General features: G+C 45.2%; 1 protein-coding gene across 1 annotated transcript in view; it reads left to right on the top strand.

The window, feature by feature from the left end:
- Positions 1 to 6,596: 6,596 nt before the first annotated feature.
- LOC129866827 (protein arginine N-methyltransferase 8-like) overlaps positions 6,597 to 17,799 on the top strand; it is a 36,326-nt gene continuing 25,123 nt past the window's right edge. Inside the window, exons 1-3 of the mRNA XM_055939759.1 lie at positions 6,597 to 7,593; positions 12,288 to 12,521; positions 13,392 to 13,547. Coding sequence (XP_055795734.1) covers positions 7,375 to 7,593; positions 12,288 to 12,521; positions 13,392 to 13,547 — 609 coding nt within the window. The 5' untranslated portion in view covers positions 6,597 to 7,374. The remainder of the gene's footprint in view (positions 7,594 to 12,287; positions 12,522 to 13,391; positions 13,548 to 17,799) is intronic.

The following is a 17,799-nucleotide window of genomic DNA, read 5'->3' as shown; positions in this document are numbered from 1 at the left end:
TCGTTGTTGGTAATTAAGCCTACCACTGTAGTGTCCTCTGCAAACTTGGTGATTGAGTTGGAGGCGTGCATGGCCACGCAGTCGTGGGTGAACAGGGAGTACAGGAGAGGGCTGAGAACGCACCCTTGTGGGGACCCAGTGTTGAGGATCCGCGGGGTGGAGATGTTGTTACCTACCCTCACCACCTGGGGGCGGCCCGTCAGGAAGTCCAGGACCCAGTTGCACAGGGCGGGGTCTCGAGCTTGATGACGAGTTTGGAGGGTACTATGGTGTTAAATGCTGAGCTGTAATCGATGAACAGCATTCTTACATAGGTATTCCTCTTGTCCAGATGGGTTAGGGCAATGTGCAGTGTGATGGCGATTGCGTCGTCTGTGGACCTATTGGGGTGGTAAGCAAATTGGAGTGGGTCTAGTGTGTCAGGTAGGGTGGAGGTGATATGGTCCTTGACTATTCTCTCAAAGCACTTCATGATGACGGAGGTGAGTGCTACAGGGCGGTAGTCATTTAGCTCAGTTACCTTAGCTTTCTTGGTAACAGAAACAATGGTGGCCCTCTTGAAGCATGTGGGGACAGCAGACTGGGATAAGGATTGATTGAATATGTCTGTTAACACACCAGCCAGCTGGCCTGCGCATGCTCTGAGGACGCGGCCGGGGATGCCATCTGGGCCTGCAGCCTTGCGAGGGTTAACATGTTTAAATGTTTTACTCACGTTGGCTACAGTGAAGGAGAGCCCGCAGGTTTCGGTAGCGGGCTGTGTCAGTGGCACTGTATTGTTCTCAAAGCGAGCAAAAAAGTTGTTTAGTCTGTCTGGGAGCAAGGCATCGTGATCCGCGACAGGGCTGGTTTTTCTTTTGTAGTCCGTGGTTGACTGTAGACCCTGCCACATACCTCTCGTGTCTGAGCCGTTGAATTGCGACTCCACTTTGTCTCTGTACCGACGCTTAACTTGTTTGATTGCCTTGCGGAGGGAATAGCTACACTGTTTGTATTCGGTCATGTTTCTGGTCACCTTGCCCTGACTAAAGGCAGTGGTTTGCGCGTTCAGTTTTGCGCGAATGCGAATGTTTCTGGTTGGGGAATGTTTTAATAGACGCTGTGGGTACAACATAACTGATGCACTTGTTAATAAACTCGCACACCGAATCAGCGTATTCGTCAATGTTGTTGTTCTCCGCAATGCGGAACATATACCAGTCCACGTGATCGAAACAATCTTGAAGCGTGGAATCCGATTGGTCGGACCAGCGTTGAACAGACCTGAGCGCGGGAGCTTCCTGTTTTAGTTTCTGTCTATAGGCTGGGAGCAACAAAATGGAGTCGTGGTCAGCTTTTCCGAAAGGAGGGCGAGGGGGGAGGCATTATATGCGTTGCGGAAGTTAGAATAACAATGATCCAGGGTTTTACCAGCCCTGGTTGCGCAATCGATATGCTGATAGAATTTAGGGAGTCTTGCTTTCAGATTAGCCTTGTTAAAATCCCCAGCTACAATGAATGCAGCCTCAGGATATGTGGTTTCCAGTTTACATAGAGTCAAATAAAGTTTGTTCAGGGCCATCGATGTGTCTGCTTGGGGGGGAATATATACGGCTGTGATTATAATCGAAGAGAATTCCCTTGGTAGATAATGCGGTCGACATTTGATTGTGAGGAATTCTAAGTCAGGTGAGCAGAAGGACTTGAGTTCCTGTATGTTGTTATGATCACACAACGTCTCGTTAATCATAAGGCATACACCCCGCCCCTCTTCTTACCAGAGAGATGCTTGTTTCTGTCGGCGCGATGGGTGAAGAAACCAGGTGGCTGTACCGACTCAGATAGCGTATCTCGAGTGAGCCATGTTTCCGTGAAACAAAGAAGGTTACAGTCTCGGATGTCTCTCTGGAATGCTACCCTTGCTCGGATTTTGTCTACCTTGATGTCAAGAGACTGTACATTGGTGAGTAGTATGCTCGGGAGCGGCGCGCGATGTGCCCGTCTACGGAGCCTGACCAGAAGACCGCTCCGTCTGCCCCTTCTTCTACGGAGTCGTGGTTTTGGGTCGCCGGATGGGATCCGATCCATTGTCCTGGGTGGTAGGCCAAACATTGTCCTGGGTGGTAGGCCAAACAAGGAAAGTCGTATTCCTGGTCGTAATGTTGGTGAGTTGACGTTGCTCATAGGACATGACAAAACAAAAGCTAGTATGAAAACTTAGCTAGCTACCAAATGAAACTGGATGCTGTGGGCAGGTTAGCATACATGGCTACAATAGCCAGGACAACTATATACTGTAGACTATATGCACGTGTGAAACTATTACTGTATGCAAAATGGCCCCTGGCCTCTCTCGGGACTGTTTTCCACTGAGGTATAATAACAACTGGACACTGTGTCCAAGATGTTGTTTTCAAGGTAATCTACTCACGTTCGCAATGGCGATTGATTCATGGACTGTCTACAGTGCATTCGGAAAGTTTTCAGACCCTTGACATTTTCCACATTTTGTTACGTTACAGCCTTAATCTAATATTGCTTAAAATATTTTTCCTCTTCATCAATGTACACACAACACCACATAATGACAAAGCGAAAACAGGTTTTACGATTTTTTGGCAAATGTATTAAAAATGAACAGAAATACCTTATTTACATGATATTTCAGACCCTTCGCTATGAGACTCAGAATTGAGCTCAGGTGCATCATGTTTCCATTTATCATCCTTGAGATGTTTCTACAACTTGATTGGAGTCCACCAGTGGTAAAATCCATTCATTGGACATGATTTGGAAAGGCACACACCTGTCTATATAAGGTCCCACAGTTGACTGTGCATGACAGAGCAAAAACCAGGCCATGAGATTGAAGGAATTGTCCGTAGAGCTCCGAGACAGGATTGTGTTGAGGGACAGATCTGGGGAAGGGTACCAAAAATGTCTGCAGCATTGAAGATCCCCAAGAACACAGTGGCCTCCATCATTCTTATATGGAAGAAGTTTGGAACCACCAAGACTCTTCCTAGAACTGTCCGCCCGGCCAAATTGAGCAGTTGGGCCTTGGTCAGGGAGGTGACCAAGAACCCGATGGTCACTCTGACAGACTTACAGACTTCCTCTGTGGAGATGGGAGAAACTTCCAGAAGGACAACCATCTCTGCAGCACTCCAGCAATCAGGCCTTTATGGTAGAGTGGCCAGACGGAAGCCACTCCTCAGTAAAAGGCACATGACAGCCCGCTTGGAGTTTGCCAAAAGGCACCTAAAGACTCAGACCATGAGAAACAAGGTTATCTGGTCTGATAAAACCAAGAATGAACTCTTTGGCCTGAATGCCAAGCGTCACGTCTGGAGGAAACCTGGCACCATCCCAATGGTGAACCATGGTGGTGTCAGCATCCTGCTGTGGGGATGTTTTTCAGCGGCGGGGACTGGGAGACTAGTCAGGATCGAGGGAAAGATGAATGGAGCAAAGTATGATGAAAACCTGTTCCAGTGCACTCAGGACCTCAGACTGGGGTTCACTTTCCAACAGGACAACGACCCTAAGCACACAGCCAAGACAACGCAGGAGTGGCTTTGGTACTAGTCTCTGAATGTCCTTGAGTAGCCGAACCAAAGGCCAGACTTGAACCTGATCAAACATCTCTGGAGAGAACTGAAAATAGCTGTGCAGCGATGCTCCCCATCCAACCTGACAGAGCTTGAGAGGATTTGCGGAGAAGAATGGGAGAAACTCCCTAAATACAGGTGTGCCAAGTTTGTAGCATCATACCCAAGAAGAACAAAGTACTCAGTAAAGGGTCTGAATACTAATGTAAATGTGAAATTTCTGTTCTTTTTTAATACATTTACAAAAATGTCTAAAAACCTGTTTTTGCTTAGTCATTATGGGTTATTGTGTCTAGATTGGTGAGGGGAAAAAAATATTTCATCCATTTTAGAATAAGGCTGTAAAAATGTGGAAAAAGTCAAGGGGTCTGAATGCACTTTCTGAATGCATCCGTGTTGCATCCGATTTATACGAACCAACATCACAACATCACATCCAAAAACATGGCAGACATTGGATGAATATAAAATGTTAATATCTTCAGCTATGAGTGATGAAAAAACAATGGCCTCAGCAACAATTATTTGAATAATTCAATGGATTTTTTTTGTGCACAAAGGTGATGACTAAAGTGTCTTATTAGGAATTTTCAAATCTGACTTCTCTATGTGGCCATGTATGGAAATTCAATTTTTTTCCACACCCCAGCCCAATTCCTCAAAGCTGATTAGTCTGTTATGGTTTTAGGTAGGTTGTGAGATTGATATTCAATCTCATTTTTACCACTCGGTTACATCTACATAGAACAAAGTACATTGGATGTGGGCCATCTATTCTATGGCACATAATCATTAACCTCAAATCACTGCAGACTAAAACAACCGTGTTCTATGAGCAACCATTTTGTTTTACATCATAGCATCTCATAAAAAATGACTTATCACCAAACTCCAAATTAGGTTACATATCATTATCAGGCCTAAAAAATGTATAGCCTTAGAGCCAGGCCAAATAAGTGCTGTGTAGGTCAATTCACAGTTCACTGAGCTGGAATGAACTCGCTCACAATTCTCTCTTTTAAACAGAGTAGACTAAAGTCAGCCTGGGTCAAGCCAGCCAAACAGAGGAAGAACGGAGCAGGAAAAGAAACAGAGCGAGAGAGAGAGAGTGGGACGAGAGAGAGAGGTGAATGACTAAATTTGAATCCTCTTTTCAATATTTGTTCAATAGAATATATGCTTTACTATAGGTCTACACCTGTTTTGCATACTCACAAGATAACAAGAATAATGATAGGGTGATAGTTACAGAACTCATCACTGTATCCTATATCAACATGTGGGTTGGGTCTCTCTATCTGTGAGGCGAGAGCAACATGCTCTCTTGTTTATTTATAAAGCACTTCTTTTAAACCTACCTCCATATATATCATCATTAATTTCCACAAGATGTACTAATTTTAAAACCAGATCACAGATGTGGATTACATTAGAGACTCCTGCGGTCTCCACAGAGTTGGGTAGGACTGCCTTCAGTTCCTTTGCACCTTATTTATGGAACAAACTGCAGATCCAACTTAAGTTAGACACTCTGGTGTCCCTTGCCCATTTTAAAATGTTTATGGAGGATCAATATGATGTTGTCTGTGATTGTTTCTGTTGAATTGTGTATGTTTTGAAATGTTCTTGTCTGTATGTCTAAAACTGTACATGTCAACATGTTTACACAGGGCACAGCCGTAAAAGAGATCCAGGTCTCAGTCTGTTTTCCCTGTTAAAATAAAGATTAAAAAAATAAAAAATAAAAAAAATAATAATGTATTACACTATATACAGAATAATTTCAAAGTGCATAATTTTTTGAAAAAATACAAATATTAACAAAATATACCAAAAACTAATAAAAAATGGACACATCTATCTATAGATCTGCAAGGTGCAATCAGTGACTGTATGCCAATTATTTTTGGGGAGTTTCCACAATCGTTGATGGCGTGCAGCATGTAGATTTGCACAAAATGTCAGTGAGCATTACAGAAATATCCCCCTGTTGTACTCTCCTACACGGGTACTCCCACTCCCTCCTGTGAGAGTGCAATGTTCTGGGACTACCACGCAAATGTGGAATATTTTGGAAATATCTCTAGGGACTAGGGGGAGGTCCTCTAAATTTCGGACTAAAAATGTCACTGTTAAATGGGAGGGACCACTTCTCCAATCAGAACATCCTGCAGAGGTAACTGTGAGACAACAGCAGGAGTCAATAGACAGCTCTGAGCAACGTCAGTAAAAAAGAGGCTAATCATTCAAACTCATTGTTTTTCATCATTGTCATTCCTTGTTACTTTGCTTTTTTATCAGACGAGACGATAGGATATTTTCAGTAACAGTCGTTTGCTAATGAAAAGGCGGGTATATAGATCAGGGGAAAGAAGAAGAGGTAATTGAAGCAATTTCAGCACATCACTTTTAATGTAGCCTCTTATGGGGAGAATGGAGGACAGTTGACACAATGAGACTGTCTGTCCTCTGCTGAGAACTGTGTTCAGAGAAATAGAGAGTCAGATGGACAAGACACTGATGTAGCATCAGATCTGAGGAGCAATAAGACTTAAGCCAAAGGGCTGGCCACCATTTGAACACAATCTGTCCCCACCAATCTGTTCGATAGTCAAACATTTTTCAAGGACCTCAAGTGCATGGGTGTGCATGCATAGTTGCAGTATCTGGGTTTCAGGGTGTTTTGCAGGCTTTAGTACACCATTTCTGTGCTCAATGCATGGTGTATGCAGGGGCCGTGAGTGGTTTTGGTGGCAGAGGTAGGTATTGCCTGAAAAGAAACACAGCTTTTACTCAGTCAAATTGCACACCAAAAAATCCAGGAAAGCTCAGTCTTGAGCAGCACCACAATATATACTTGCAAAGGAATGGAATAGCTGAATAAAAATGAAAGAAGTAGCTAAATAAAAAATTGAAGAGGGCAAGCTAAATTTGTCATCCCTTATGGGGGGGGGGGGGGGTTTAGGGATGCTGTCTCTTTTAATCTCAGTTGTGGGGAGGGATAGGGAGCAGGAGAACCTCACTGACTAGACACCTATTCTCTCACTGAGGGGTTTGAAGTAATCTCAAATAACAGGATCAACTGAGAAGGTGAAAAACCAAACCCGCGAGCAGCATGCACTGATTTCACACGCGCACTGAGGTGGTGGTGCCTTCTGTTTCAAGTATCAAGGCTTTGAGCATCCTGTCATATCTTCCTTCACATTCAAACTGAGAGTAAAGTTGAACTTTCCATATGAGGCTGTCTAGCAATTCGACAAAGTGGAAATTAGATCAAGCAAAGCGTGAGCCCTTCTATGTTTTGGAGCTGCCTGCGCTGAAATGGACTCTTCTACAGTAGTTATTGCGTTATTCATAGGCTTAAATAGGCAATGCTTGCAATATAATCTCGTGGAAAATAAAATGGCATGAACATCTGTAAGGGGTGATCAAGAGTGTGACAACCCAAAGTTAAGGAAATAACATGGTGCCTGCTTTTCTCCAAGACATCACAGCAATAGGGGCATGGGTCTCTATTTTTAGACACCAATGTTCCGACCATAAATTAACAACTTGCTCCTAAATGTGATATGATAGTGTGCGTTGCACCTGATCTAGAGTAGCCTACATCGCTGGAGAACATGGAATGCCGTTTACCTTATTCATTTTCCTCAAGTATTGCAAAGTGATGAGAGGTTTGCCGTATACTCTCCTAGAAAGCGACATGGGAGACATATAACTTTTGCACAATGGAATCCAGAACACTTTTATCTGCTAATAGAGGTCGCTACTCCTGTGAGACTTTATGTCGTTTTTTTTGTCTTATAAATATAATTTCACAGCAATTGTGTCTGTAAATTACAAGTTGAGGAAAAGTGTGGACAAAAATAACTCCGACGAAATCCTTTCAAAAATAATAATTTCATTTTATCGAGACCAAATCTCCTGGGCTTTTATGGGAATTAAACACTCCTCCCGCTGTATGCTGCTCAGGGGGAAAATGGCGGAGTCTGAGAGCACTGAGGTAGGTGTGCAATCTTCGATTAATTCATAGGCAAAGCTACACAACAACGTGAGTGATGAATAGTTCACTGCGCAGTTACTGTCAGGTTAATTTCTCATTTCAAGCATGGAAAGCACATCGCGCACAAGTGTATGCTGGTACTTCTGCAATATATGTGTTGGTATTCTTTGGGTCCACTTTTGTGCAACATAGTCTATGCCCTGTAAAATGTCTATACCAAATGGCACGCTCCACTAATACAATATTTTTTATCCTAAGCATACAGTGACTTCAAACTGTTCATTGACCAATAGTTGAGTTCCGTAAACGTAATTGATTCGTGTGACACTCTGTTTAATAGGAGCTACCCTAATGATAGCCTACTCGTGTCTGCCACTAATTATTTTGGCTGGTTCGTAATCAAGAGAAAGGTTGCATTCGGTCAGTCACAGGTCAAGATTCAGAGAAACGTTATTTAAGGCGCGAAGCTCGCGTAGCTTGTGCGCTGCGCAGTCCTTGTTGCTGTAGCAACCTCAAACTGGAACGGCTATCTTTCTTGAGTGGACCATCCGGCGAAACGCATAGCCGCGGTTTGTAGGGGTGCTGAGGGTGCTGCAGCACCCCCTGATAAATCGCAATAAAAAACGAATTTATATACATATTAAACATTCCACCAAATTACTGCACTATGCCTTTATTACTCCCTGCATGAGCAGAGAGAGGATAAAACTTCTCATCAGCAGAGCGAGAGTTTACTTTAGATGTAGTTAACATGAGAATTGTAGCATTCTCTGCTTGAGAGTAAAAGTTTGAGGAACAGAAGATAGGTGGTGAAAAAAGATGACTGTGGTACCCATATAGTTTTAATACACTTTTTCCCCATGTCTCTGTGTTTGTTTTTGCCCATCCTGTTTGTCCATCTGTGAAAGTAATGTTTGTTGCCATGTAGCTTTCTGCTTACCCAGCATGTGAATAGAACAGGTGAATTACGGTGTGAATGGAGCCAGTGTTTGGAGCTGCCTGTTGCTCCGCCCCCTGTTGACAGACCTTCCCCATTACTAGGCAAAACAAGGACAAAGACAAAGCTGCACAGTCAGAGTGGCTGCCGAGCACAAGACTGAGAAGAAGGACTGATTCTCTTTAACAAGGCCAGATCAATATCCCTGATAGCCATGAGAGTGAAATCTAACTCTTAAGATATATGTGCACCAGGGAACAGAACATGACATGGGTTTAGTTGAATGCTCAAATGAGTTTTTCCCCTTTTTCCTCTCTTGATAATATGTCTGGAAGGGAAGGAAATCCTGGATCCTTTTTCTTCCGCTGAGCTATGGGCTGATCAGACAGGCTTCTGTCTGTGCTCTCCCAGCAGGCATTAAAGGTGACAATCAGAGTTTTACAGGCACACCTTCTGTGTAGAATTCTGTATCTTCTGCTTTCCTCAGACAGACTGACAGACAGACATCCTGTCAATACTGTTAGTGTTGTATCTAGACAAATACGCTTGATCCACTCACCTCTGGGGCTCCATGGGAAAGCCAATGACCGTTGAAAGAACAAATGAGAGAGGAAAATAGCAAAGAATATAAACTGCTGCAAGTGTAACGTCCTGACCAGAGTTATTATGTGTTTTGCTTGTTTAGTGTTGGTCAGGACGTGAGCTGGGTGGGAATTCTATGTTGTGTGTCTAGTTTGTCTGTTTCTATGTCCAGCCTAATATGGTTCTCAATCAGAGGCAGATGGTAATCGTTGTCCCTGATTGAGAATCATATATAGGAGGCTTGTTTGGTGTTGGGATTGGGTGGGTGTTTGTTTCCTGTCTCTGTGGTTGTCTGCACCAGACAGGTCTGTCTCGGTTTTTGCACATTTTGTTATTTTGTATGTTGTTTGTAGTGTTTCACTTGTTCTTTTATTAAACGTGTTGAACACTAGCCGCGCTGCACTTTGGTCCTCTCCTTCACCTATGGAAGAAAGCCGTTATAGAAACACGCACCAAACCCGGACCAAGCAGCGTGGCAACGGGCAGCAGCAACAGCAGCAGCGGTACCAGGAGGAATGGTCATGGGAGGAAATCATGAACGGAAAAGGACCCTGGGCAAAGGGTGGAGAGAATCGCCACTCTCGGGAGGAGAAGGAGGCAGCCACAGCCCAGGAGCGGTGGATTGAGGAGGCAGCACGTAAGAGAGGCTGGAAGCCCGAGAGGCTCACCCAAAAATTTCTTGGGGGGGGGGGGCTAAAGGGGAGTGTGGCGAAGCCGGGTTGGATACCTGAGCCAACTCTCCGGGCTTACCGTGGAGTGAGAGGGCGTCGTACTGGTCAGACACCGTGTTATGCGGTAAAGCGCACGGTGTCCCCAGTACGCGTGCTTAGCCCAGTGCGGGCTATTCCACCTTGCCGCACTGGTAGGGCTAGGTTGGGCATCGAGCCGGGTGCCATGGCGTACATGGCACCAGCCTTACAGGTGGTGTCCCCGGTTCGCCTGCATAGCCCAGTGCGGGCTATTCCACCTCGCCGCACTGGCAGGGCTACGGGGACCATTCAACCTGGTAAGGTTAGAGAGGCTCGGTGCTCAAGAGCGCGTGTCCTCCTTCACGGTCCGGTATATCCGGCGCCACCTTCCCGCCCCAGCCCAGTACCACCAGTGCCTACACCACGCACCAGGCTTCCAGTGCATCTCCAGAGCCCTGTTCCTCTTCCCCGCACTCGCCCTGAGGTGCGTGCCCTCAGCCCGGTACTTCCAGTTCCGGCACCACGCATCAGGCCTATAGTGCGTCTCAGCCGGCCAGAGTCTGCCGTCTGCCCAGCGGTGCCTGAACTGCCCGTCTGCCCAGCGGCGCCTGAACTGCCCGTCTGCCCAACGCCGTCTGAACTGTCCGTCTGCCAAGCGCCATCGGAGCCATCCGTCTCCCCAGCGCCATCTGAGCCATCCGTCTCCCCAGCGGCATCTGAGCCATCCGTCTTCCCAGCGCCATCTGAGCCATCCGTCTCCCCAGCGCCATCTGAGCCATCCGTCTCCCCAGCGCCATCTGAGCCATCCGTCTCCCCAGCGCCATCTGAGCCATCCGTTTCCCCAGCGCCATCGGAGCCATCCGTCTCCCCAGCGCCATCGGAGCCATCCGTCTCCCCAGCGCCATCTGAGCCATCCGTCTCCCCAGCGCCATCTGAGCCATCCGTCTCCCCAGCGCCATCTGAGCCATCCGTCTCCCCAGCGCCATCTGAGCCATCCGTCTCCCCAGCGCCATCTGAGCCATCCGTCTCCCCAGCGCCATCTGAGCCATCCGTCTCCCCAGCGCCATCTGAGCCATCCGTCTCCCCAGCGCCATCTGAGCCATCCGTCTCCCCAGCGCCATCTGAGCCATCCGTCTCCCCAGCGCCATCTGAGCCATCCGTCTGTCCCGAGCCGTCAGAGCCGTTCGTCAGTCAGGAGCCGCTAGAGCCATTCGTCAGTCAGGATCTGCCAGGGCCGCCAACCAGACAGGATCTGCCAGAGCCGCCAACCAGACAGGATCTGCCAGAGCCGCCAACCAGACAGGATCTGCCAGAGCCGTCAGTCAGCCATGAGCGTCCAGAGCCGTCAGCCAGTCATGAGCTGCCCTACAGTCATGAGCTGCCCTACAGTCATGAGCTGCCCTACAGTCATGAGCTGCCCTACGGTCATGAGCTGCCCTACAGTCATGAGCTGCCCTACAGTCATGAGCTGCCCTACAGTCATGAGCTGCCCTACAGTCATGAGCTGCCCTACAGTCATGAGCTGCCCTACAGTCATGAGCTGCCCTACAGTCATGAGCTGCCCTACAGTCATGAGCTGCCCTACAGTCATGAGCTGCCACTCAGTCCGGAGCTGCCACTCAGTCCGGAGCTGCCACTAATCTGGAGTTGCCCCTCTGTCCTGAGCTACCTCTCTGTCCTGAGCTACCTCCAAAATCATGTGGGGGCCTTGGGGAGGATTCTTAGGCTAAGGTCGTGGGCGAGGGTCGCCACTCAAAGGACGCTAAGGAGGGGGACAAAGACAGTGGTGGAGTGGTGTCCTCGTCCACCGCCGGAGCCGCCACCGCGGACAGATGCCCACCCAGACCCTCCTCTTGAGTTGTAGGGGTGCGTTCGGAGTCCGCACCTCAGGAGGGGGGTACTGTAACGTCCTGACCAGAGTTATTATGTGTTTTGCTTGTTTAGTGTTGGTCAGGACGTGAGCTGGGTGGGAATTCTATGTTGTGTGTCTAGTTTGTCTGTTTCTATGTCCAGCCTAATATGGTTCTCAATCAGAGGCAGATGGTAATCGTTGTCCCTGATTGAGAATCATATATAGGAGGCTTGTTTGGTGTTGGGATTGTGTGGGTGTTTGTTTCCTGTCTCTGTGGTTGTCTGCACCAGACAGGTCTGTCTCGGTTTTTGCACATTTTGTTATTTTGTATGTTGTTTGTAGTGTTTCACTTGTTCTTTTATTAAACATGTTGAACACTAGCCGCGCTGCACTTTGGTCCTCTCCTTCACCTATGGAAGAAAGCCGTTATAGCAAGATCTGTTCTTCACACAGATTGTGAGGTGAATGCAAAGAGTGTTGTCCTAACACAAAATCAATTCATTGGGTTTTACAGTTTTATCATCATACAGTATGTCCTTCACCCACTATTTCTCTGTAGAAGACCTGACTTTAGAAATCTGCTCCAGCCCAATGATGTCTTTATTGTGTGTTACCATTCTCTAAAAACCCTTAGCAACAGCAGCAGCCACAGCCAATCCGCATCATCCAATCTCAGCGCGTGCAGCCCACCTCGCTGCCCAAGCCTGTGCCCTTCGTCCACGATGTCCCGCGGCCGCCCCATACTCCCCACGCTTCCCCCATGCCTAGCTGCCCTGGCCGGGGAAAGATGGCCAAGTTCCTCAACCCTGAGGAGATGACCTCCAAGGACTACTACTTTGACTCCTACGCCCACTTTGGAATCCATGAGGTAGGGCTGCCCAGGGGCTGTATGCATCAAGCCTCTCAAACTTAAAGTAGTAATGCTGATCTAGGATCAGCATAAGATTAGACGGGGGGTCTTAATTTTAGATGAGCCCTCATACTATTTATTATTATTATTATTAGTATCATTATTATTAGTGTTATTATTATTAATATCATTATTATCATTATTATTATTGTTAGTATTATTAGTATCATTATTATTATTAGTAGTAGTAGTAGCAGTAGTATCATTATTATTATTATCATTTATTATTAGTATCTTTATTATTCTACTTTAAGATGCTTTGTAAATATACTCTCAGTTCTTACCAACTGTGTTCTTACATGACTCTATGTAAAGTTAGTTCCACTAAAGGCCAGCCCACATTAGACCACTTCACAGAACTGCAGCTCTTCCCCAGAGATGTCCAACTGTTCCAGGGTATATGGGAGGAGGGGGTCAGAAGGGTAGAGAGCATATTTCAAGTAAGACCTGTTAGATGGGGTTTGTTCTGTGACATTTTTTGAATTTACTAGGTCAGATTGTTTTTTATAATTTCTGCTCTGTGAATGTTCCTGACAGACAGAGAAAGAGAATGGTTGAATTGACTTAAGAGGGATATGCAGTAACCCCACACTGTTTTTCAATGTGGACCAGTGTGTCTGAAATGGAGGGGTGGGATCACAGTGACTGGCGGATTCATATTTAATATACTGTATTTCATCCACTCACACTACACTAAGAGTCTAGTTCATATTGTCATGGAAGTTAATATGGCTTTGATCGAAAAGCACCTTGTTTTTCACCTTGATACACTGTTAGAAGTGGTTTTGACATCTCCCACCCTGACACCAATCATTTGTCACTGAACAGGAGATGCTGAAGGACGAAGTGAGGACGCTGACCTACAGGAATTCCATGTACCACAACAAGCACGCCTTCAAGGACAAGATCGTCCTTGACGTCGGCAGCGGGACCGGCATCCTGTCCATGTTTGCAGCCAAGGCGGGAGCCAAGCACGTGTACGGGGTACGAGAAGCTGCCTCACTCCTTGCTCCCTGTCTGGCCTCGGACTAGAATGTTATCAGGCAGAACCATCATAACCGACAGCATCAGGAAATGTTGTGAAGCCTAGCCTGACAAGCCGCTTGCTCTCCCCAGACCGTGTGCGTGCGTGCGTGCGTTGCGTGAGTGTGTGTGTGTGCGTGCGAGCGAGTCTGTGTCTGTGTACTTCTATCTTTACATGTGTATACTATGCATTTGCACATATATTTGTTTATAAATGTATGAGTTTGTCACGGTGCAGACTTTGTTTACCTCAGGTGGTTATTTGCTGTCTGCTTGTCAGGCAGGTTATCTGGATAAGCTCTCTCTATTTTAGAGCTCTCAGATGCTGAGTTGTGCATTGTGGAGTAATTTCCACTCTAGGCAAATCTGAAAATGCATGCTGGATTTGGGCCAGTAGCTTGTTGACAACCCGGTGGTTCTCATTTAGTACATTGGTCTTGGACAGGGTTTTTTGTCAGTTTGTGTAACTGTGTGTGTGTGTGTGCGTGCGTGTATATATTTATTGTTCTGGCAATAATCAGAAAGAAATGTCATTGGGAGGAATGATGTTTGACATGCTTTTCACATTTGAATCACAAGTGATATTTTTTTTAAATAATGACAATTGCCATTTTTAGACCTACAGTGCCTTCGGAAAGTATTCAGACCCCTTGACTTTTTCCACATTTTGTTATGTTACAGCCTTATTCTAAAATGTATTAAAACGTTTTTTTCACATCATCAATCTACACACAATACCCCATAATAACAAAGCAAAAACAATTATTAATTTATTACAAATAAAAAACTGATATCACATTTACATAAATATTAAATAATATAAATATTCATATATATATATATATAAATATTCACCCTTTACTCAGTACTTTGTTGAAACACCTTTAGCAGAAATTACAGCCTTGAGTCTTCTTGGGTATAACACTACAAGCTTGGCACACCTGTATTTGGGTAGTTTCTCCCATTCTTCTCTGCAAATCCTCTCAAGCTCTGCCGGGTTGGATGGCGAGCGTTACTGCACAGTTGTTTTCAGGTCTCTCCGAAGATGTTCGATAGGGTTCAAGTACGGGCTCTGGCTGGGCCACTCAAGGACATTCAGAGACTTGTCCCAAAGCCAATCCTGTGTTGTCTTTGCTGTGTGCTTAGGACCATTGTCCTGTTGGAAGGTGAAACTTCGCCCCAGTCTGAGGTCTTGAGCGCTCTTGAGCAGGTTTTTATTGAGGTTCTCTCTGTACTTTGCTTCGTTCATCTTTCCCTCGAACCTCACTAGTCTCCCAGTCCTTGCCGCTGAAAAACATCCCCACAGCATGATGCTGCCATCCCTATGCTTCACCATAGGAATCCTGCCAGGTTTCCTCCAGACGTGACGCATGGCATTCAGACCAAATAGTTCAATCTTGGTTTCATCAGACCAGATAATTTTGTTTCTCATGGTCTGAGAGTCTTTAGGTGCCTTTTGGCAAACTCCAAGTGGGCTGTCATGTGCATTTTACTGAGGAATGGTTTCTGTCTGGCCACTCTACTACCATAAAGGCCTGATTGGTGGAGTGCTGCAGAGATTATTGTCCTTCTGGAAGTTTCTCCCATCTCCACAGTGGAACTCTAGAGCTCTGTCAGAGTGACCATCGGGTTCTTGGTCACCTTCCTTACCAAGGACCTTCTCCCCCGATTGCTCAGTTTGGCCAGGTGGCCAGCTCTAGGAAGAGTATTGGTGTTTTCAAACTTCTTCCATATAAGAATGATGGAAGCCACTGTGTTCTTGGGGAGCTTCAATGCTGCAGACATTTATTGGTACCCTTCCCCAGTACCCTTCCCCAGTCTCGGAGCTCTAAGGAACATTCCTTCGACCTCATGGTTTGGTTTTTGCTCTGACATGTACCGTCAACTATGCAGCCTTATATAGACACGTGTGTGCTTTACCAAATCATGTCCAATCAATTGACTTTACCACTGGTGGACTCCAATCAAGTTGTAGAAACATCTCAAGGATGATCAATGGAAAGAGAATGCACCTGAGCTCAATTTCGAGTCTCATACCAAAGGATTTGAATACTTATATAAATAAGGTATTTCTGCTTTTTATTTTTAACACATTTGCAAACATTTCTATAAACCTGTTTTGCGTTTTGTCGTTATGTGGTGTTGTGTGTATATTGCTGAGGATTTTTTTTCAATGTAATCCATTTTAGAATAAGGCTGTAACGTAACAAAACGTGGAAAAAGTCAAGGGATCTGAATAAAAACATTCCAAAACATGCATCTTGTTTGCAATAAGGCACTAAAGTAAAACAAAGAAATTCACTTTATGTTCAGAATACAAAGCAAATCCAACACAACACATCACTGAGTACCACTCTTCATATTTTCAAGCATGGTGGTGGCTGCATCATGTTATGGGTATGCTTGTCATCGGCAAAGACTAGGGAGTTTTTGAGATAAAAATAAATGAAATAGAACTAAGCACAGGCAAAACCCTAGAAGAAAACATAGTTCAGTCTGCTTCCCAACAGATACTGGGAGATAAATTCACCTTTCCACAGTACAATATCTTTAAACACAAAGCCAAATATGTACTGGAGTTGCTTAGCAAGATGGCATTGAATATTCCTGAGTAGTTTAAAGAATAGTGTGCAAATATTGTTCAATCCAGGTGTGCAAAGCTCTTACCCAGAAAGACTGGCAAAAGTTATTATAACATGTATTCACTCAGGGGTGTGAATACTTATATAAATGAGAGGTTTCTGTCTTTCATTTTTTTTTTTAATAATTTTTAAAACATGTTTTCACTTTGTCATTATGGGGGATTGTGTGTAGATGGGTGAGACATTTTTTATAAATCCATTTTGAATTCAGGCTGTAACAAAACAAATGTGGAATAAGTCAACGGGTATGAATACTTTCTGAAGGCACTTGCTAGGGAGACAACCACATATCAGCATCAAATATACAGGATACCAACATTCAATATCAGGTAAATAATTAATAAATAGCGTTTTGCAAGAAAAACATTTTAATTCATACCTAAAATCGATTAATAAAACATCTGAGAATAGTAATATTTTACACACACATGAAGGTACCCATAAGCAATCATTTCTGATGACAAAACACAAACGTGAAAATTTGGTCGATATAGCGTTTTGGAAATAAACTCTTCAAATGTAAAAAGTATGTCAAACATCCTTCCTCCCAATGAAGTTTCTACGCTGGTGTGGAATCGCCCAGTGGTACAACTAGGCTATGTGCAATTACACTGAGTGTACAAAATATTAGTAGCACCTGCTCTTTCCATGACATAGACTGACCAGATTAAAGTTATCATCCCTTCTCACCTTCACCTTAAATCCACTTCAATCAGTGTAGATGGGGAGAAGACAAGTTAAAGACGATTTTAAACCCCTGAGACAATTGAGACATGGATTGTGTATTTGTGCCATTCAGAGGGTGAATGGGCAAGACAAAAGATTTGAGTGCCTTTGAACAGGGTATGGTAGTAGGTGCCAGGCGCACCGGTTTGAGTGTGTCAAGAACTCCAACTCTGCTGTCAAGAACTGCAATGCCGTGTATGTCAGGAATGGTCCACTTCCCAAAGGACATCCAGCCAACTTGACACCACTGTGGGAAGCATTGGAGTCAACATTGGCCAGCATCCCTGTGGAACGCTTTTGACACCAGCGTACATGCACCTGATGAATTGAGGCTGTTCTGAGGGCGTGTGTGTGTGTGTGTGTGTGTGTGTGTGTGTGTGTGTGTGTGTGTGTGTGTGTGTGTGTGTGTGTGTGTGTGTGTGTGTGTGTGTGTGTGTGTGTGTGTGTGTGTGTGTGTGTGTGTGTGTGTGTGTGTGTGTGTGCGTGCGTGCGTGCGTGCGTGCGTGTGTGAGTACGTACGTATGTGTGTGTATGTGGATCATCTGGTCAAATTACTGTTCTTCCAATACCGATACCGTGTAACACTTAGTTGAACAGTCTGTATGCAGATATATGCCTGCCTTTAAGCCAACCTTGTGGAATTTATTCCTTAGAGGTAGCTATGTGACAACTGGAGACTGTCTCCAGGGAGGAGGAGCTCGGTGACTGCCTGTGGGTGAGAGATAGATTGATGCCTTCTGGCACCATTGGGAGCTGGGAGGCAATGTGAGGGGCATACAGATCTCTGTGGGTGAGAGCGCCCACTCAGGCATGGCACTGAAGGTAGGTGCCTGTCACTGTCTTCT

The sequence above is a fragment of the Salvelinus fontinalis genome, chromosome 12, assembly GCF_029448725.1.
Source record: "Salvelinus fontinalis isolate EN_2023a chromosome 12, ASM2944872v1, whole genome shotgun sequence".
NCBI lineage: Eukaryota > Metazoa > Chordata > Actinopteri > Salmoniformes > Salmonidae > Salvelinus > Salvelinus fontinalis.
The sequence above is the reverse complement of the archived record's forward strand: the minus strand, read 5'-3'. Positions and strand labels throughout refer to the sequence as shown.